Source organism: Pongo pygmaeus, chromosome 10 (assembly GCF_028885625.2).
Source record: "Pongo pygmaeus isolate AG05252 chromosome 10, NHGRI_mPonPyg2-v2.0_pri, whole genome shotgun sequence".
Lineage (NCBI taxonomy): Eukaryota > Metazoa > Chordata > Mammalia > Primates > Hominidae > Pongo > Pongo pygmaeus.
This window is the reverse complement of record NC_072383.2, coordinates 64,383,871-64,406,536: the sequence shown is the minus strand read 5'-3', so window position 1 is coordinate 64,406,536 and position 22,666 is coordinate 64,383,871. Positions and strand designations below refer to the sequence as shown.

Here is a 22,666-nt window from a genome sequence, read left to right as displayed (position 1 = left end):
AGATATACAATTGATTAAAGAAAATCAATGCTTTTTTATGTTGACTTATGCTATCCACTGGAATATTAGTTCTTAGATGGCAGGAATAGTATCCATTTTGTTCAGTGTCGTATCTCCAATGACTCAAACACTGTCTGGCACATAGTAAGTGCTCAGTTCTTATTGAATGAATGAATGGGATGCCTTTTCATTTATTCTGATCTTATATCCTTCAGAAGCACTTTAAAGTTGTCTTCATCTAGATCTTGCACAGTTTTGTTAAGTTTTTTCCAGGGATTTTACCTTTTGGCTATTGTAAATGGGGCCTTCTCTTCTATAATAACCTTTTACTGGCTGTTGTTTGTCTATATAAAGGATACAGATTTCTGCATATTAATTGTATAACCATCTATGTTTTTAAATATCCTTATTTGTTTGTAAGAACTTTTCATAATTCTCTTGAGTTTGCCAACCATCACTGTTACTTTTCTTAAAAATTTCTGGAGTTCAGTAATGAAAAAGATTGAATTACAAACACAAAGAAAAACAGCAAACAACTAAACTTCATTTCATCAGTGGGATTCTGTTCAGTTATGTTGAGTAAGTAATGGTATAGATGTAAACCTATACCATTTATTTTCTAAGATAGATAAATATGCTGATTAAGGAAAAAGTCAAATTCAGAACCATTTCCCTCCTCACTAGTTAGACATCATCTGTTGCCTGTGCTGCTTGCTAATTGAAAGAGATTACAGTGCTCGCTACAAAGTCCTCTTAATTGAGGGAGTGATATTTGCAATTTAAATCACAAAAGAAAGAAATCATCAGTACATATTGACTTGCCCAAGTTCCACTGTTTTACCACAGTGTTTGTTCAGTAAGCCTTGATATATAAGTGAACTTATGCAAATGAATGCATCTGTCTTCATTTCTTCTGTCTTCATTAGATCACTATGCAGACATTAAACACCAAAAAGGGCATTAAATGATTAATTAGCCAAGTGGAGACTTCAGGTGAGCCAAAAGCAAACTCCAAAAGCGGGTTCCTTTCTCTCCAGGCCACTTCTTCTCTCCCACCCCCTACAGAAACATCCATAAAAGATTTAGTCAATTCTTCTGGGACCAGAGATACTTATTGGCAGTTACCATTCTTGCGATTCAGCAAATTTTCTTGCAAGAATGTTCTGTCTTTACTCCTGAGTTTTGCCTAATTTGTATTCCTTCTTTGGTCTGCTCTGCTCAGCTAACCCTGGTCGATAAGTACAGCAGATTGGATAGAAGACAAAATTGTAAAATAGATGGTGCATTTGGAATCTCAGGCCTTCGCTCTACATTGTTGCCTGGACCATCTTCTCTGTGGCTGCTTCCCTACAACTCATGCTGTACGGCACAGTGGTCTGTGACGTTGCCTCTTTGACTAGGCTGTGGTCCATCTTGAGGATAATGGCCTTTGCTTTTTCCATCTTTGAGTTTTATTGTCTGGCTCAGAGTAGATATTCAATACATGCTTAAATCAATGAATGCACAAATTACTCAATTAACTGGTGCAGGAATATTTTCTCAATTTCACATTATTAAAATTAGCTCTTAGGAAAACATTTGAAATGTTTTTAAATGATAGGGTAATTGACCAGTATCAGTTGAAAAAGTAGCCAGATCGATGAATTTATATTTTAATAATGATGAAATTAAACTAAAATAATTGAGCTTTTCTAGATTTTCAGGACTCAGCCAGAAGCCCAGGAAGCACCTGGGTTCCTTCTGGAGAAAATGACATTGTCTACCTCCCATAAGGCTGTACCCATGCATCCTATTTTATGCAGGAAGCATGTCCTTGAAAACTTGGAGTAGAAAGAAAATTTTTATGAATAGAAACTTACTTCTCACATGCCTGGTGTTAGTATTTTAGAGTTGCTTCTTCATGAAAATTGGATAGACCTTTAAGATAAGCACTTAAAAAAAACTATGCTTCCAACTCTACATGTAAAGTTCTATAATCAAATGTCTAAATATATAGGATCACTCTGCACATTTAAAGAAGATGCAAAGAATCTTTTTGTTGGCAAAATTGTTGGGCACATTATATCTCTTTAATATGAACGGTCATCATCTATGTCATTTTGGTTACTTTAATTATTAACTTTATTTTAAAAAAATTTATACTTGGCCTTCTGCCAACAAGGGTTTAGAGGGATTGTTTATTAAGGTGATGTCTTCAATATCAGTTGAACCTATGTATGTTTTCATGAGATTTCTGGGTGTTGCTTTGTTTTAAGTAGCACAAGGGAAGTGCACACAGGGATAGAATTTTGTTACAGATGTTTCTGGTAAATGATGTAAAAGGTCCTGTACTTTCATGCACTTGACAAGAATTTGCATTCTTGAATTTCAATTTTTATTTGGTCTGTCATACAAAATGTAGTAGATGAAGCTGACATCATACATGCTCAGACTCCTCCTTGGCTTCTACTTTAAAAGACAATAATGACTTATGTATACAGTATCATGAGACTGCCATGAAAAGGCAGGATTCCAGTGATGGTATGCTGGGATGTTAAAGTCACAGGAGCTGGCAAACTCAAAAGCCCTGCCTTGAAGGACATTCTCTAGACTGCTGAGGAAATAAGTAGCCTGCCGTCCCCAGTCTTCTTCTCCCAGGTACTCTGTTCTCCTCACTAGATCAGATGAGATACTGTTTCCTTACCTAATGTAATTTCATTTTTTCATTGGCTAGTAGGATAATGTACTAGCAGCAGCAATTTAAAAACCTTTATGATACACATTTTTAGATATTTTCAACATTATGAATAACTGTAATTAGGGAAAGGGTTAAGGTGTGCAAATAATCTTTTTTTTAATTTCACTTTGAAAGAACGAGTTTGTTTTTTGCATTTTAATTTGCGTCTTTGATGTTCTAGAAGTTCATTACCCCTGAAATGTGTAACTTAATTTAGGAGAAGTTGGAAAATTGGACAATTTCCCCATCCCTACCAAGAAAATATATTTGCAGATAGGGGAATAACATCACAGAGAATTTTAAAATAGCGTTTATCCTAATTAGCCTCTGGAAGGTAAATATTGACTCTACTCATTTTTATTTTTGAAGGGAAGGATATTCTTACAGTTTTCTTATCTTCTGCTCTGACTAAAATCAAAAGAGTTGAGTTCTATCTTGCTATATAGATATTATCCCCACAAGATCTGTGAAATTTTAAAATTTCGTAAGTAGAGAATGAAAGATTTATGGCAGTTACCTGGAAATTCTGAGGATCAATCCTGCCTTGCCATACTGTGACATATTCTGCAAGAATGATATGAGTTGTTACATAAGCCATCATACTTTGTTTTTGAAAGACAAAGAAAGTAAAGTCAATAATATTTTTCTAGAACCTGTAGAAAGCGCTCTTCTCCTTTCAGTTGGCTTCCTAACCTGAAACATACCATGAACTTGGAGTCTGCCACTGTGCTATATATGTTCGTATTATCATCTAAAATTCTGTTCTAATTCCTCACTTTACAACTTTTAATTGTTCCCATTGGAGTTACAAGGAGAGAAACCAGAGAATGTCACCTGAGAATGGCAGAAAACAAAGGGTGAATATTATTTGTACATAAGACAATTTGGGCTATTTATTGTCAACCTGGAGTGAATACCCCACCAGTGCCCATTTTCATAACCTCTAATAGAATATCTGCCTCAGCATTATCTGCATGCACATCTTTACGGAATATTCTGTAAATTACAATGGAAAGAGGCCATAAATATCTTTTCTCATAAAAGAAAAAGTGGAAAGAACTTCTGGGGAGGAGTCACTTAACCATACACAAAATGACATTGATGATTCTACTCTCATTTTAATAAGGCAAATGCTTTTCTTTTAACAGAGGAATTCAAGGGCTCCACGGTCGTCGAGTTGATGAAGAAGGAAGGCACTACCCTGGGTCTGACGGTATCGGGAGGAATTGATAAGGATGGCAAGCCAAGAGTATCTAATCTGCGGCAAGGAGGAATTGCTGCTAGGTAACTGCCTCTTGGGGAAATCTACTGAAAGGAACACGGGGTGTAATTAATTCAAAAATTAAAGCTCCATCAAAAGTGGCCACTAATAAATAAATGACAGCTGCCATCTGCCAGGCAACACAGGCCAGCAGAAGCACAGTGGGGCACGTTTCAGAAGCTGCTCCCCAGGTCTGCCTGTGTGGCTGTTCTAGCCTAGGCTGCAGTCACCAGGGAGGTTCTTGTGTCATCTCAGGAGCTGCCAGGCCCTCATAAGATTTTAATTTCAAAAAGCCTATGTGGATCTAGTCTGCAAATGTGCCACTGAAAAGCAGACAAGCTGCAGTGGGAAGAAGACACTCCAATCATCTAAATGTGAAACAGATGACCCATATAATGTGAATGGGGGAAAGTGCCAGAGAGGGACATGGCTACCCTAGAAAGAGTGGGAGACCCAACTCTGAGTTTTCAGTGAAAATTTTGTTTATCCCACATCCTCTCTCCTTTTCTACCTGTGAGATTTTCAAGAGTTGGTTTCTGAAAGGACAGAAGACTTAGAGGAGGAGGTCTCACCTGTCTTTCTTTCCATGAACTGCAAATTCCACTCGTTATTGCCAAAGGCAGAATGTCCTGGATACTGGGCAGGGGTGGGCTTCCTTGAGATACATTCTAAATCTGCCTCAGAAAAAGGTGACAGAAGATCAGGTTTCATTAAAAATGAGGCCAGGCCAGGCAGTGGCTCATGCCTGTAATCTCAGCACTTTGGGAGGCCAAGGCAGGTGGATCACCTGAGGTCAGGAGTTCGAGACCAGCTTGACCAACATGGCGAAACCCATCTCTACTAAAAAAAAAAAAAAAAAAAAAAAAGCCAGGTGTGGTGGCACATGCCTGTAATCCCAGCTACTTGGGAGGCTGAGGCAGGAGAATCACTTGAACCCAGGAGGCGGAGGTTGCAGTGAACTAAGACTGTGCCATTGCACTCCAGCCTGGACAACAGCAGCGGAACTCCGTCTCAAATAAATAAATAAATAAGTAAAAATAAAAAATAAAAGTGAGGCCAAAGTACCTTAAATTCTGGCCACCAATATTCATATCCACATAATTCCAGGTTAAATCATAGAGTTCTTGCCCCATAAAATGTCATCTGAAGTGGTGATTTCTGTGATTACTTTTAATGATCAACCTGTTTGTACAATTTATAAACTTAATCCAGTGGATTGCTCCATGATCAGAAGTTATTGTTTGTAAGGGAGGCTGGTGTGGACACAAGCACCTCAATCTGCTTTCTTTAGGCTTTTAAGAAGCATCTTTCCACACCCACAACCTCCTTATTTTATAACAATCATGGCCAGTTCATGATGCTAGGGGTTCATAAGTCTCCAGAGCCCTTAAGGCAAGTGTGAATGGAGGAGAGGGGTAGCATTTTCAGTTGTATTAATTCTGTAATTAAAAGTATTACTGTGCCAGTTATATTGAGAATTAAAAATCACCAAATAGTCACTGTTTAAGGCACTACCATTTTGAAGGTAGTAAATCAGAATAATTAAAGATGAGATCCTTGCCCTAAAGGGGCTCACAATCTATTAGTGGAGATATGGCATAAAAAGCATGAAACATTTGGGAGCAAAATGGCATTGCATGATAGCAAAAAGAACAGCACAGAAGTTATTACAGAGCATTAGGCGGTTAAGTTGACATAAGTGTCAGGAAAGTGAGGTAAGGGCCATGCATATACTGCAGACTGGAGCAGATTAGGAGGCTCTTTGAAGGAGGAATGATTGGAGCTGGATTTATATATAAAATAAATGCATTACCTATTTCTATTTTGGGAGAAAATATTATTGAAGGTCCTTATCAATGACATGAATTTTAACTCTTATTATTGGTTTTGCTACCTGCTCTTGGTTTAGAAACGGAGTTTGACTAAAGTCCAAGAGCAGCCAATATTCTGTTATGGTGGTATAGAGAGACAAGAATGTTACTGAAACCCAGTATTTGCATTGTGATTTCTCCTTCACCAATACTCTTCTTATCAATCCTGCTGTAAGCAATAAATAGCAAAATAAGCTGACCCTTTCCTTAGTCCTGGACAAACTCCCAGTGAAGTTATTGAAAGAGGTGAAATGTACAAAAGGCAGGCAGCAAAAACGAGAGGGATTGAGAATAAAAAGACATGTGTTGTGTCTAGGATCTGGATCCCATCCCAGAGAACCAACTGGTTTAGGGCAAAGAACTAAAAAAAAAAAAAAAAAAAAAAAAAGCTTCTCTTGATTTTGTTTTATGGTGCTTTTAAAAATAAAACAGGCAAAAAGGAAAAAAATCAGAGATAGTGGCAGAATGAGAGCAGGGCTTCCAAGGTATCACAGGCTGCATGAGTAAAAGGGATCCCTGGCTCTCATCTGACTTCAGCTGTACTCTTACCCTTAAGAGCCCACCGTCTCCTAGGAGGCAGGGACTTCTGCTGTCAGCCTTCTAGGCTTGCTTCTAACTTGCATGCTTACCATGAAGGGAAAGTGGAAATATAGTCAGACTGGCCTATGGAGAGGGTGGGTCTGCTGAAACAACATGGTCTATTTTGCAGAAGTGACCAGCTGGATGTGGGTGACTACATCAAAGCAGTGAATGGAATCAACCTGGCCAAATTCCGCCATGACGAGATCATCAGCTTGCTGAAGAATGTGGGAGAAAGAGTGGTTCTTGAAGTAGAGTATGAGCTTCCGCCGGTCTGTAAGTACAGTAGCCCCCCTTGTCCATCGGGGATACATTCCAAGACCCCCAGTGGATGCCTAAAACTGCTCATAATACCAAACCCTATATATATCAGGTTTTTTTCTATACATACATACTTATGATAAAGTTTAATTGATAAATTAGGCACAGTAAGACACTAACAACAATAACTGGCTGGGTGCAGTGGCTCATGTCTATAATCCTAGCACTTTGGGAGGCTGAGGCAGGAGGATTGCTTGAGCCCAAAGGTTCGAGACCAGCCTGGGCAACATGGCGAAGCCCCACCTCTACAAAAAATAGAAAAATTAGCCAGGCATGATGGTGCACACCTGTAGTCCCAGTTACTCAGGAGGTTAAAGTGGGAGGATTGCTTGAGCCCAAGACATTGAGGCTGCAGTGAGACATGATCATGCCACTGCCATCCAGCCTGGGGGACATAGCAAGCCCCTGTCTCAAAAAAACAAACACACACAACATTAATAAAATGGAATAATTATATCAATATGCCAATCTCACTACTCTTGTGCTTTCAGCCATTATTAAGTAAAATAAGGGTTCCTTGAACACAGGTACTGCAAGGGCTAGGCGTGGTGGCATATGCCTGTAATCCCAGCACTTTGGAAGGCTGAGGCAGGAGGATCACTTGAAGTCAGGAGTTGAAGACCAGCCTGGGCAACAAAATGAGACCATGTTTCTACCAAAAAAAGATTAGTCGGGCATGGTGGCATATGCCTGTAGTCCCAGCTACTTGGGAGGCTGAGGCAGAAGAATTCCTTGAGCCCAGAAGGTCGAGGCTGCAGTGAGCTATGATTTTGTCGTTGCACTCCAGCCTAGGTGACAGAGCAAAACCCTGTTTAAAAAAAAAAAAAAAAAAGTACAGCAAGAACACAACAGCCAATCTGATACCAAAGACAGGTGCAAAGTGACTAAGGCAGGTAGTGTAAACAGTGTCAATGTGCCAAACATCCAGATGGATAGAGCAGACAATGTGAGATTATCATCACACTACTCCTAACAGCACACAATTTAAAACTTAGGAATGGTTTATTTCTGGAATTGTCTACTTAATATTTTCAGACTACAGTTAATTGGAGGTAACTGAAACCACAGAAAATAAAACTGCAGATAAGGAGGAATTGCTGTAATCATAACCCAGAGGAAGAACAGTGGCACCACAGTTTTTCCAAAGCAAAATCAGCTTCTTAATTTTTTCCCTTTGCCATCAATATCTCTTTACAGGAATGGCAAAGCCAACTTTCTTAGTATTTAAAAATTATTTGAATTGGAAAACTTACAACCTACTCAGGAAGAATTTAAAAAGGCATCACTAACAATGAAATTATGAAGGGCCCATGTTCTGTTTGCCACCTAAGCCGTTTTAATTCAACATGTTTGTAAGTTCTGTGCAATAAGTACCATCCAGGTTTTGTACTTAGTGACTAGGTTTAGGAAAAGCATATTTAGTATGTTTTATATTGGTTCTTTATGGATACATTCATTTCTTTTTTAATTTTTAATTTTTAATTTCTGTGAGTACATAGTAGGTATACATATATATATATGTGATATATCCATTTCTGAAGCATGAAAATAGCTTCAGAACACATATTGTCAAGTAGTAATAATAGTAATTATAACAGCAGTAGCCAACAGATTTTGATTGTACCAAATGTCTGGCATTACAAATAATTTGACTTGCATTGAATTATTTAATCGTTTCCACAAGGAGTGTCAGCATAGCAGAGATGAACTTTAGTATCAAATAGACAGGTTCAAATCCCAGCTCCACATTTTACTAGCTACATGCCTTTGAGAAAGTTACTTACACTTTCTATGTCTTAGTTTCCACATCTGTAAAACAGGAATATTATTAGTTCCTACTCATAGATTTGTTATGAGGATTAACTAAGTTAGTATTTGGAAAATATTTAGAATAGTGCCTGGCACTATCAAAGTTTTCAATAAAAAGGCAATCAACACTACAAGATAGGCATTTTTTTTTCTCATTTTACAAAGCCTGGATTCAATATCTGAATCCGGGCTGCCTGACTCCAAAGTCCATATGCATATTCATTGTGAGGTATACTGATATATGACTGCTGCCCTGCGTTTATGCTGTTCTAGCACCACCTCTCCTATTATTAGCAATGAACATGGATGCTACCCTGAGATAGCTTTTTGCTCTTCCATACTAATGAGAACTCAGGTTGATTATGAAGAGTTGGGAGAATTCATTTGTTCAGCAATGACTTATTGAGCATTTACTATGTTCCAGCCACCACTATGTACTAGGAGCTTGGGGGACATGAGTAGAGTTTATATTGTAGCAAAAGACAGATAATAAAATAAAACCATAATAAATAAGTAAATTATATAGTATGAATACTACGAATGCTATGCGAAAAAGCAGTGCAAGGAGAGGGATTGAGAGTGCTGGGATCAGGGTGGGAATGCAATTGCAAATAGGGGGGTTAGGACAGCATCACTGAGAATGTGAGATTAGTCAATGACTTGTGAAGGAGGTGAGGGAGCTGGTTGTATGGATTTCTGGGGGAAGAGAGTTCCAGGAAGAATGAACAGTCATTGCTAAGACCAAAAGGCAGGACTATACTTACAATTGTCATAGAAACATTAAGGAGGACAGTGTGGCTATAGCAGAATGAGCAGTAAGAGAATTAGGAAATGGGGTCAGAAATGTAAGGGGGTGGGGTATCCCTGTAGGCCATTGGGAGGACCTTAAGTTTTTCTCTGAATGATACAGGAAGTCACTATATGGTTTGGGGCAGAGGAGTGACATGATGTGATTTGTTTTCAGAGGCTCTCTGGCTGCTGTGTTGACAATAGACTGTAAGAGACCAGGGTAGAAGCCGGGAGATGAGCTGGAGGGTAGTTACAGTGATCCATGTGAGAGATGGCGGTGGAGACAGTGAAAAGCAGTCAGATTCCAGATCTGTTCTGAAGGCAGAGCCTACAGGATTGCCTAATGGATTTGATGTGAGTTGTGCAGAAAAAGAGGAGTCAAAGTTAACCCCAAGGTTTTGAGCATGCAGCTGGAAGGACAGAGTATCCATTAACAGGAATGGATAAGAATGTGGGTAGAGCTGATTTGTGAGGGAAAGATCAGCAGTTCATGGCTTGAAATACTACATTTGAGGTGCCTGTTTGACATGCAAGAGGAAATGTCAAGACCTGAAGATATGATTTGGAGTTTGAGAGAAAGATCCGTACTGTAAATATACATTTGAGAGTAATGGGAATATAGATGGTGTTTGAAGCTTGGGGACCAGATTAGAGTACTCAGGAAGCATGTGCATAATCAGTCACAAGTTCGTATTCTTCACATAAAATCTAACACCAAAGATTTAGTAGTCATTTTGTAACAAAATCAATTTAAGACTATGTTCACAAACCTTGCTACAACATTTTTTCATTTTCAGCAAGACTAGGCAATAAAATAGAGTGTAAAGGCTTAGGCTGTGTCAGTAGTTAAATGGCAGCTTTGCTCATTTCTGTCTTTGTGACCTTGGGCATGTTATTTAAATTCTCTGAGCCTTCAGTTTCTAATCTATAAAATAGCTATAGTAGTTGCAGGATTTTTGTAATGATTAAATGTTATAATCACATAATCATTATTGAGACCATTATCAAACACTTTGTAAGTAACTAATAATATTACCCATTATTACCATTATCACATTATTATACTGAAAGTACTGTGTTTTTTTTTTAACTTTAAATGAGTCAGTTTGCTTTGAAATTACTCTCTCAAACCATTGCCAAAGACATAAGAGAAACCAGTTATCTAGAGCTAATGCTCTTTGATTATACATCTGTATTCCTCTGGGGATATGAATATCAATAAAACACAACCCCTTCCTAAAAGAAACTCTAAGTATAGCTTTTAGGCAAAGGCCAATAGTGAAGATTTGTCCAGTGTTTTGGGTGATTCAGAGCTGGGAGTTTCTAGGAAGACTTAAAGGAAGTCATGCTAGCCAGGTGGGAAGAGGAATATTTCAGACAAAGGGTGCAGCGCGAAGGGAAGATGACAGCCCAGCCCACAGTTAAACTACAAACAGATAGGGAAAGACAGAGAGGGGGCTGGGTGTGGCAGCTGACGCCTGTAATCCCAGCACTTTGGGAGGCCAAGGCAGATGGATCACTTGAGTTCAGGAGCTTGAGACCAGCCTGGCCAACATGGTGAAACCCTGTATCTACTAAAAACACAAAAATTAGCCAGGCATGGTGGTGGGCGCCAGTAATCCCAGATATTTGGGAGGCTGAGGCAGGAGAATCACTTGAACCTGGGAGGCAGAGGTTGTGGTGAGCTGAGATTGTGCCACTGCACTCCAGCCTGGGCAACAGAGCAAGACTCCATCTCAAAAAGAGAGAAAGAGAGAGAAGGAAGAATGGACAGAAGGAAGGAAGGGAGGGAGGGAGGGAGGGAAGGAAGAGAGAAAGAGGGAGAAAGATGGAGAAAGAGGGACAAAGAAAGAGGGGGCTTGGAGATAGATGAGGCCAATGAGGCACACGAGGACCAAATGAGGGCCTTATAAGCCATATTGTTGGAGCTTGGCATCCAGTGGGCCGTGAGGAGCCCTCAAAGGGGAACAGCATCATAAGATCTGAGTGTTTAGATTTATCACTGTAGGAGGCCAAATAGAGAAAAGACCAGAGGCTACAAGCCTGTAACAAGACTGTTATGATTTTCCAAAAGAGAAGTGATATCCTAAATAAAAATAGCATTAGTAGAGTTAAAGGAGATAGGTATCAGAAATGTTTAGGAGTTAAAACCTATCGTGACTTGGTGATTACGCAGTACCATCTTTTTCTCTGTCATACAATAAAGCTGATGGAAAAGGGGGAAAATATTTTTAAACACAAAAGTGTGAATTGTTGTGATGGAAATCAAAAGGGGTCTATTCCCCAAGAATAATTTCTGTCTCTTTCTACTATGTTTGAAGAAAGTAATAGGATACTTGAGTTCAGAGTGGTTGAAGGAATTAATCAGTTCCCCTTTCACTTAGCTCGGACAGCTAGAACAGAAACAGGCCATCCACACCTGAAGGTCCGTAAGGAGAACTGACTGCTAAAAGAGAAGCGACCCAAGGCCAAGACTGGTAGCTCTCTCAGGATCACAGCAGTTTGAGTCTCAGCTAACCACAGAGTTCAGAAAGAACCGGAAAAGAGAGAGAGAGAGAGTGTGTGTGTGTGTGTGTGTGTGTAATCTGACAGAAGAAAACTGGTTTGACCTTGGCCCTTTCTAAGATTCAGTTTCTTTATGAAAATAAAATGATTGGTCTATATAAGCTCTAAGTTCTTTCTGACTTTAAAATTATGTGATGTTTTGAGACTGTGTTTAGAAAGAACATTACCAACCTGTATCTTAGATATTTATGTATTTTGTTTGTTTGTTTTGAGATGGAGTTTTGCTCTTGTCACGCAGGCTGGAGTGCAATGGCACAATCTTGGCTCACTGCAACCTCCAACTCTCAGGTTCAAGCAATTCTCCTGCCTCAGCCTCCTGAGTAGCTGGGATTACAGGTGCCTGCCATTATGTCCGGCTAATTTTTATATTTTTAGTAGAGACGGGGTTTCACCACATTGACTAGGCTGGTCTCGAACTCCTGACCTCAAGTGATCCGCCTGCCTCGGCTTCTCAAAGTGCTGGGATTACAGGCATGAGCCACCATGCCCAGCCCGATATTTATGTATTCAAAGCTGGTCTAGGCCAGCTGTGGTGGCTTACACCTGTAATCCTAGCACTTTGGGAGGCTGAGGCAGGAGGATCCCTTGAGCCCAGGAGTTTAAGACCACCCTGGGCAACATAGAAAGACCCAGTCTGAATTAAAAATAAATAAATAATAAAAATAAAAATTTGGTCTAGAGCAGTGCCTTCAAATTTTTTGGTCACTTAACTCTTAAAGAATTTTGAAATGTTACATAATTCTCATCCATTTTTAGTTAACACCTAAAATTATCATAAGCATAAATAGTTAGAAAGGATGCAATTCCTAGCATATTGTTTGTTTTATGTGTCTTCAGATTCTGTTTTCATGAAAACCTTGGAGCTACAGATTTACTTCATTTAATGAAAAACAGCCTGCCCTATAATCTGATTGGCAAAGGCAATCTTCACTGTTACTCCATTAGCTAACTCAGATGAGCTTTCTATCCTAAGGAGTCATTTTTAACTCAAATAAATGTGTTAAAGCATGTCCCTGTGACAGCCTTCTGACTTCTCAGTTCTAAAATAGACAGATGATGATGGTGGTGGTGGTGGTGGTGGTGAGGTGGAGGAGGAGAGAGGGAGAAAGAGTCTCAGGTCTCCTCCATGTGATTTACTCTGGGATTCAGTCTGAGAGAGCAGCAGCTACCTGGAGGAAGCTCTTCTTGTGGCAATGGCAGAGGGAAAACAGGCAAGCACAACCATGTAAGTGCAATTCCAGCCTCTGCTTGTGTCTGTTAACATCCTAGTGGCAAAAGTAAGTCACATGGGCGAGTGCAGCATAATGAGGTAGGAAAGTTCACAACTCCTATTGAGACAGGGAATAGGGAGGCAGGGAAGGAGTTTGTAATTTCAAAAACCTCATCTACCATAGGAAAATAACTGTATAGAAGTACATGCATATCCACATGTAGAAAGAAGGGACAACAGCACAATTGAAAGACCGAGGAGAATTTTTGCATTGTGAATTTGGTTTCTACCTACCTTTTGATCTTTTGGGTAAGCCCCTTAATTGGAACTTTGTGTACACATACATATGTATGAGTCATTAGTAAAATTTACATGGCAATGCAGGATGTCTGGTACTGCACATGAAAACCCAATCATGAAGAGCCAGCCATGCAAATAAAAACAATAAAGACCAAATCTATTTCATTAATTGTATTAAAATGCAGTCAACATTCAAATTTATCTTTGTAAATGATGGAGAACAATAGCGTAGAAAATACAGAGCTGTATTTTCTAAAGCTGTAGAAAATACAGAGCCTTTATATTGACTTTAAATTTGATTGTAAGATTTTGTAGTCAGCAAGATTTAGCTAAAGCAAAATCAAAATTGCAGTACTTTGCATTCCCATAACAGATACCCAGCCAACAAGGACAGGTGGCCCAGAATTAGAATTCAGTTATATATCATTGAAAGCTGATTTATTGAGTAAATGAAATAATATGTGTAAACCATTTTTGCAGAGTTCTGAGTACACAGTAAATTCTTATTAATTACTTCTTTCCATATCCTTTCCTTTCCTCGCTTACCAAGAGAACAAAAAAAAATCATGTTCTTAACCAATTTCTTCAGGTGGCTTCTTGGGCCATGGAAATAAGAAAACATTTGGAATGAACTCAGTTTTTTTTGTTTAATTAAAACTGTACCTCAACACTTTCATCTGTTTGTGAGTACTGTTCCTAGTTGATTAGTCTAAGCTGAAATTCCCCTGATAGCAAGAATATGACATTTAATTAAATCAGCAGTATACCAAAACATTTTTCAACTGTAGGTTTATGTTGTTTTTCAGCCAATCCAAATTTTTATTGTACTTTATGTCCCAGCTAGATAGTAGACAGTTTTATGAATTTAAATGTGTACTTTTCTTAATCATGTTTATTCCCTTGAGGGTTCAGAATTTCTGATAATTAAAAATAATTGTAATTAAAGCCTAAAACTACTTGCTATTTCTGTAAGAAAAGTTTTTTTAAACAATGCCTTTGGATTCTGCCTGTGTGTGTGTGTATATATGTATATGTATGTGTGTGTATATATATATATATATATTTTTTTTTTTTTTGAGACAGAGTCTCACTCTGTCACCCAGGCTGGAGTGCAGTGGTGCGATCTCAGCTCACTGCAACCTCCGCCCCCACAGGTTCAAGTGATTCTCCTGCCTCAGCCTCCAAAGTAGCTGGGATTACAGGTGTCTGCCACCACGCCCAGCTGATTTTTGTATTTTTAGTAGAGATGCGGTTTCACCATCTTAGCCAGGCTGGCCTTGAATTCCTGACCTTGTGATCCACCCGCCTTGGCATCTCAAAGTGCTGGGATTACAGGCATGAGCCACCGCGCCTGACCTGCCTGCATATTTTTTGCTGATAGTTTTATCTAATAAACGCTTAAGGATCTAGTAGCAATGTAAAAAAATGTGTTACTTGACAATGAACATGGTATTAACTAGGTACAAATTCAAAATAAAGATCTAAAATTCTCCTACACATTACAAGTCTCTATGAATAAAAACATTCCTCTGTGCATAATGATAAAATACCAATTTGTGGAAGTTTTATGGGTTTTTTTCATGCAGAAATAGTGTATATAGTACAACCAGAATGACTCAACAGATTCTTGAAAGGAATCTTACAGAATATTTTAGTAAATATACCTTCATATACCTTATACCATCATACATGTATGTTATGTGACTAGAGATTGCAGCTTGACAATACAATTCCATTTTGTTAAATGAAAGTGATAATCATGCAAACACAACATAAGCATAATGTATCAAGTAAAATTAAGTCAATCTGTAGTTTCTTAGATAGTAGTAGTATTTTGAATGTACTTAGAATTTCTTTTGCCCTCCAGGTTTCGTCTGGGTTGCTGTGTCTTAGTTTAATAGCTATTTATATGTCAGAACATCTATTAGCATCAGCCTAATTATTGATAGCAATCTGAGAATGGTAATTTTTCTTCCTGTGCCAGCTGCAAAATAAAAATAAATACAGAAGTTATTTTACAAGTGTTACAAAAATATTGTTTTTGCATTTTACAAAAGGACAACAATTCTACTTATATAAATATTGTCTCTCTTGTTAGGTAGAGTTTGAACAATGTAAATATCCCCCTTTTATCTAGAAACGAACTGTATAGAAGGAAATGAACTAGCTATGATTTTGGTTCCACTTGTATCTATATGAGTCACTTATACAGATGACTGTTTTATGGTATTTTTATGTCATTACAGTTTTTTAAACATTTTCTTTGAAAAGGAATTGTTGCTTATTACTCAAAACTTATTTGCAACAGGGATCTGTAATATTTTATGCCACACTGAATGATTGAGAAATGTTATGATGACTTACAAGTTGTATTTCCTTCTCTCTTTCCTTTATTCAGCTGTGCAAGGATCAAGTGTTATTTTCCGAACAGTGGAGGTCACATTACATAAAGAAGGCAATACCTTTGGTTTTGTAATTCGAGGTAGGTGTTGGTTAGAAAAATCTACTTTAAAAAAATTATTTCCATAGGTTTTTGGAGAACAGGTGGTATTTGGGTATTTGGTTACATGAATAAGTTATTTAGTGGTGATTTGTGAGATTTTGGTGCACCCACCACCCGAGCAGTATAGACTGAACCCAATTTGTAGCCTTTTATTCTTCACCCCCCTCCCCCTTTCCCCGAGTCCTGAAAGTCCCTTGTATCATTCTTATGCCTTTGCATTCTCATAGCTTAGCTCCTACTTACAAGTGAGAACATACGATGTTTGATTTTCCATTCCTGAGTTACTTCACTTAAAATAATGGTCTCCAATTCCATCCTGGTCTGCAAATTCCATTAATTCATTCCTTTTTATGGCTGAGTAGTATTCTATTGTATATGTATACCACAGTTTCTATATCCACTAGTTGATTGATGGGTATTTGGGCTGGTTCCATATTTTTACAATTGCAAATCGTGCTGCTGTATATATGCATGTGCAAGTATCTTTTTTGTATAATGACTTCTTTTCCTCTGGGTAGATATCCAGTCGTGGAATTGCTGGATCAAATGATAGTTCTACTTTTTGTTCTTTAAGGATCCCCACACTGTTTTCCATAGTGGTTGTACTAGTTTACATTCCCTCCAGCAGTGTAGAAGTGTTCCCTTTTCACTGCATCCACGTCAACATTTTTTTTTTTAATTTTTTGTTTATGGCCACTCTTGCAGGAATAAGGTGGTACCACATTGTGGTTTTGATTTGCATTTCCCTGATCATTAGTGATGTTGAGCATTTTTTCATATGTTTCTTGGCCATTTTTATATCTTCTTTTGAGAATTGTCTATTCATGTACTTAGCCCACTTTTTGATGGGATTGTTTGGTTTTTTCTTGCTAATTTCTTTGAGTTCCCTATAGATTCTGGATATTAGTCCTTTGTTGGATGTATAGGTTGTAAAGATTTTCTCTCACTCTCTGGGTTAGAAAAATCTTCTCTTCTTTAAATAAACACAACACTGAATGATAATAAAAGTGGAAACCATATGTAGCTCTATTTTTGGTTCATTAATACAGAGCAAAAAGCCACTGTTTATAAACCTTGTCAATTCAGTCATCCTATACTTTTCAACATGTCTTTTGTCTTTCCTTTTATATTTTTCTATATCACTGAATCAAAAATGTTGATTAGTATGCTTGATTTGATTTAATACACTAGGATTAAGGGACTTTATTTAAATAAATTTCTCCAGAAACACATTTGGTTATTGTAGCTTTCTAAAAATGGATGGAAGATTCTAATCTCTTGGGTATCTATGTGCTTCAGTTCAAGTCATCATATTATAGTATGGCATTGATAATAACAATTTCAGGTGACTCCAACTTATTATAAAACTACTAATTCTAGGCCAGGCACAGTGGCTCACGCCTGTAATCCCAGCACTTTGGGAGGCCGAGGCAGGCGGATCATGAGGTCAGGAGATTGAGACCATCCTGGCTAACACGGTGAAACCCCATCTCTACTAAAAAAATACAAAAACATTAGCCAGGCGTGGTGGTGGGCACCTGTAGTCCCAGCTACTCGGGAGGCTGAGGCAGGAGAATGGCATGAACCCGGGAGGCGGAGCTTGCAGTGGGCCCAGATCGTGCCACTGCACTCCAGCCTGGGTGACAGAGCCAGACTCCATCTCAAAACAAAACAAAACAAAACAAAACAAAACAAAACAAAACAAAACAAAAACCTACTAATTCTAAAGTATAATTCTATCTTGCATTATGTTTTCTCATTAGTAATTTTATTTCTTAAAGACTATGCCTACATTAACAACTCTCAATTCATAGTATGACAATGAGGTTCAATAGGGAGCTATATAAACATAAGGGATTTTTTTTCTTTCCAACTTTTATCTTAGGTTCAAGGGGTACATGTTCAGGTTTGTTACATGGGGGAATTGTATGTCATGGGGGCTTGGGATACAGATAATTTTGTCATCCAAGTAATCATTATCATACTTAATCAGTTTTCCAATCCTCATCCTCCTCCTCCTCCCACCCTCCACCCTCCACCCTCAAATAGGCCCCAGTGTCTGTTGTTCCCTTCTTTGTGTCCATGTGTACTCAATGCTTAGCACCCACTTATAAGTGAGAACATGCAGTATTTGGTTTTCCACTATCAGGAATGTTTTAACAGTTCACATTTCTTGATTGTTTTTGTCTTCACCTATAATATTTTATACTTCACCAGAGTAAAAAGTCTATCAAAATTATTAAAACATTAATTAAAATTAAACATCTTAATAAATATGTATGCATCAAAGAATAAAAGAGATGTGGATATGCTTGTACAGATTTGGATTTGTCTTAAGTGATTAAGTTTTAAATAGTAGCTTTCATTTTGTGCCAGTCACTTAGCAAATCAATCAATCAAATGTTTATTAAGCACATGTCAACATGTCAGCATGGAAAGAAGTACTATGGAGTCATAAGACAAGACCTCGATCTACAGGGAATTACAGTACAGTGAATTTAAGACAAAAGTTGATTGAGTGCTCAAGTGAGTAGTAGAGAGGATGTGGAACTAGGAACTCATTGAGAGGTTTAGACTTGTAGTTATTACATTTTTCTGACCAAGGCCTATTTTTAGGTGGAGCAACAGAGCCCAAGATCATTTACCCTAACCATTCCTAAATTTCTGTTTAAAATAACTAGATGAATATAGTGAAAAGTCACTGTACAAGTAATTTTTGGCTGATGGGTGATATATACATATCTGTTTTGCGATACAGATCTGAATGAGAAGGTTCTTGAATCACATGCATACAAGCCTAATTATTGAAACACTATACCAAAAAATGCTGCTGTTGCAGATATTCATTGATAGTGACTGTATGGTTAGTCAATAACGAATCAAATTACTAGTGAAAGAGCTAAACCAAGAGTAATTTATTATTAAGAAATAAACAGAATAGAAGCAACTGAAATGAGCAACCATCTCAAGATAACTGATGATGTAATGTTAGTAAAACACCCTTCCCAGAGTTTGCAGGAGTTTCAAATATCTGTGTGTATGCCCAGGAGTTTTATAATGTGAGCTTAGAACACTGCCTGGTATGTGGAGGCACTTAATAAGTGAATGATTGAATGTTGCCTAGATTTGTGTGGACATCAGACTTTGTAGTTATTATACTGATTTTAAAAAACTTAGTTACAATAAGCCAGTATTAGTTTATGAGGACTGCATTTTTATAGGCCTTAATAACTCCTTTAATATGTTGGTTGAACATAAAAGTTTTTGGAGTTTTGAATAATTTCTCAATGAGAATCAAATAAAAGATTTCTATTTTTAGATTAGTTAGAGGTCCATCTGGAGGATTTTCCCTGTTCAAAAGGTGGTCACTACCCATCACTTAAGAATCACTGGTTAATCAGAATGAGAAAGTGCTGTGAGTAAATATTAGTATGGCAGATAAGATATTTTGGCATAGATGGGAGTTGAGCTAAACTTAGATCAATAGAAAATACCAGGACAGTCAGGAAAGAGGAGAAGATATTGCAGATGGAGCATATCTGTTTAGTATGGGAGAAGTTCTTCTTAACCTAATAGAATGGAACTTGCAACATTAAGCTTTTAGCTGATGAATGGAATTATATTTCTCATGCTATAAGTCACAGGTTCTAAAACCTTTATTCCCTAAACAATAGAACCTTGCATCCATAGAATAAAAATGATGTTCTGGCCTAAACCTTGGAGCGTTAAATTTCAGTTAATGCAAGCAAGCCAGAAGAGATGAGTTGGACTGATAGGAAAGGCACTCTGACATGAAGTTGCTTTACATTTTAGACGAGGAAACCTTCTCTAGTCATTCTCAAATGTAAAATTGTAGGTGGGCCTAGTCATTTAACATATGGTGCTTGATATTCAGATTTGGTCTGCACTGTGGCCCTGGCATTGATATTTTCAAAAAGCATCCCAGTTGATACTAATGTACACCAGGATTGAGACTATCACTGGTCTCTGAGTGGTTCCTGTTTGGCCTTGCTGCTGCAAACTTCTAGAACCTAAGTAAGTCACACAGGAAACTTGGTTCATTACAAATAACAGTAAAATGCCACATATCAAGAAATATAGAACTACCTCACACTTTAACAAGCATTCGATATTACATATTGAAATTTGTAAATACAAACCAAAATTATGGAATGATTTCTTGCTATCTTTGGCCCCCATCTTTTTCTCAATCGGTTTTCCTTTAGGGAAAAACAAACCTATCCTTTATGATCACCTTGCAAAAGAGAAATTATGTAACAGTATTTACATAAATATGGGCAAGCATTTGTGGTAACATTTAAAATTTTCATTTTAAAATTTTTTTCTGAGAAAGTGGTGAATTTCTTATTTTAAAGAGGAATTTCTAAAGAAGCTAAACACAATGCAAGAATAAAATACTGAATGAGAGCTTTTACCAATCAATCACACTAAACAAATCACTTGTCACAGAAGTGAGCACAAAAGAAGCATTTGCCTTCCTGAGGAAATATGAATGCCTTTTAATTTTTCTCTTAGGCTATTTTCTATAAGTTGACCTTTCGGCCTGTGCCAGGTTTGGGAAATATCCGTCTGTTCTAGCAGGCAAACATTAAGGGAGCAATTAATTGACAATAGCTTTATACTTATCAGATATTGGCAAACTAGAAAACTCCCAGATGGACAGTCAGGATGGTGATGTGCAAAGAAATCAGGTCACATAAAGAATAGATAAGGAAACTGGCATTGTTCAACATTAAGAAGGTGAGATTTAGCCGGTGTATAATCTCTGTTTTCAACTTTTGGAAAAGCATTTTTGTAAAAGAGAGCATACATTTTATTTTACTGCTCTGGATCATAGAACAAAGACCAGTGGATGAAAGTTGAAGGAAGAGAGATATCAGTTAAATATTAGGAAGAACTTTCTAACACTCCTTGGTGTCCAAGGAGTGAGCAGCCTCACATCCAGTAAGTAGGCCAGCACCTGTGCATTTCATGCAGACGCTGGGGGAGCACAGATTAAGGAAATTGTACAAAAGGGTCATGGATTAAAAAGAGAATTTACAGTAAATTACCTTCCATCTTGAAACATCTATGTTTCTATGAATTCTTGTGGAGAAGTTTTTCTAACAGAAAATTAAAATTCTCATTCAAGGATTGCAGCTGGCTTGACACAGTCTGAAAAATTTGCCCCAAATTTTTGAACACCTCACTTTTAATGAAAGCTACTTGGTCACTTGAATTTTTTTTTTTTTTTGGTATTCTTTTTTAGTACTAGGATTTTTCTTTTACTTTGGTTTTTGTTTACTTTATGTTAGGTTGTAGACCTACTGACCAGTATTTTAGATCAGTTTGATTGGCACAGATATACACATCTGTACTGTATAACTGACAGCTGTTCAAATCGGGCCAGTACTTGATATAATCAGTTGATCCTCTTGCCATACCAGTTGTTAAATACTTTATATATCACCTGGTTACAGCCATATATTTATTGAAAGATGGAGAAATGGTGACTTCAAAAATATATTCTATATAAAATGAGCAAGACCTTTTAAGGCTTTTGTATGCCTCAAGGAAAATTTTACATATTTTCTTCCTCCGTACATCAAGTAGGACATTTCTCAGCTGATATCTTGTAGGTGATTTTTTTACATGTCAACAATGAAAGCATTTTTAAGCTCTATTCCTTTTCTTTGCTAGGGGGAGCACATGATGATAGAAATAAATCTCGTCCAGTTGTGATAACATGTGTTCGCCCGGGAGGGCCTGCTGACAGGTAAACTTTATCTTTCTGTGTCATTATCCAAAATAGAATAAATAAAGCTGGGGACTTTAACATAGAAGTTGATAAATTAGAAATTTTACAGTAAAATGTAGATATTAAGCAAACATGTTACAATGTGAAGACCGAGAGTCTGAACTATGGAATCAGAAAAAAAAAGGTTTGCCTCTAGATTCTATACTTACTACACTATATCTCTGTCAAGTGACTTAATACTGAGCTCAATTTCCACCGCCATTGGAAATGTAGGTAATAATACTACCTTTCAGAGCTGTTCAGTTTTATCAAAGATTGGAGATATATAATGCCTTGCAGGGGGCCTGGCACAGGGGAGGTACTTACAGAACTCAGCTGGCTCTTTTAGGCAGATGCTGGAAATGCATCTTCTCCTGTTGCTAATCTCCCAACCTGGACAGATAGGGGGTGGTGGTGAGATTCTTACCATTCTCAACATTCTTATTATTAGTGTTATTTTTTGATAGTGACTATGTAGGTCAGAATGGAAGTGACTTTCAGTAAAATGGAAGACATTTCATTAGTCTCTAGAGTTTTCTTTGCATTTCTCTTCCTTACTAATTTGAATATGTGAAGGGCAAATGCCTTCAACTTTCCTATTGTAATTAGGGCCCCAAGTAAACTCACAACTTAGGTGTCTCTGGAGATACTCATCTCTGTATTAATTTCCCACAGCAAAAGTTTACTCTACAATGATGGGGGAACACAACTGCTGCCATTAGAAATTGTTGAAGAGGAGGAGGAAAATGCACTGATTCCTCCTGTCTCTCTGTTGTAAGTTTATCTCAGGATAAACTTAAAAACCTTTGTTAAGACATAGAGATAATAATAATAACCATTATTTATTAAGCATTTACTATGTGCTAGGGACTGTTCTGAGGGCTTGGTGGACATTATCTTATTTTATCCTTACAACCACCCTCTAAATGAGGTTTTTGTATCCAC

General features: G+C 37.6%; 1 protein-coding gene across 12 annotated transcripts in view; it reads left to right on the top strand.

Moving 5' to 3' along the window:
- The window catches only part of GRIP1 (glutamate receptor interacting protein 1), a 721,037-nt gene that overhangs the window by 526,978 nt on the left and 171,393 nt on the right, over positions 1–22,666 (top strand). For all 12 annotated transcript variants that reach the window (XM_054443505.1, XM_054443504.1, XM_063646484.1 and 9 more), the window contains exons 3-6: positions 3,865–4,000; positions 6,558–6,703; positions 15,820–15,903; positions 21,625–21,700. In XM_054443505.1, coding sequence (XP_054299480.1) covers positions 3,865–4,000; positions 6,558–6,703; positions 15,820–15,903; positions 21,625–21,700 — 442 coding nt within the window. The remainder of the gene's footprint in view (positions 1–3,864; positions 4,001–6,557; positions 6,704–15,819; positions 15,904–21,624; positions 21,701–22,666) is intronic.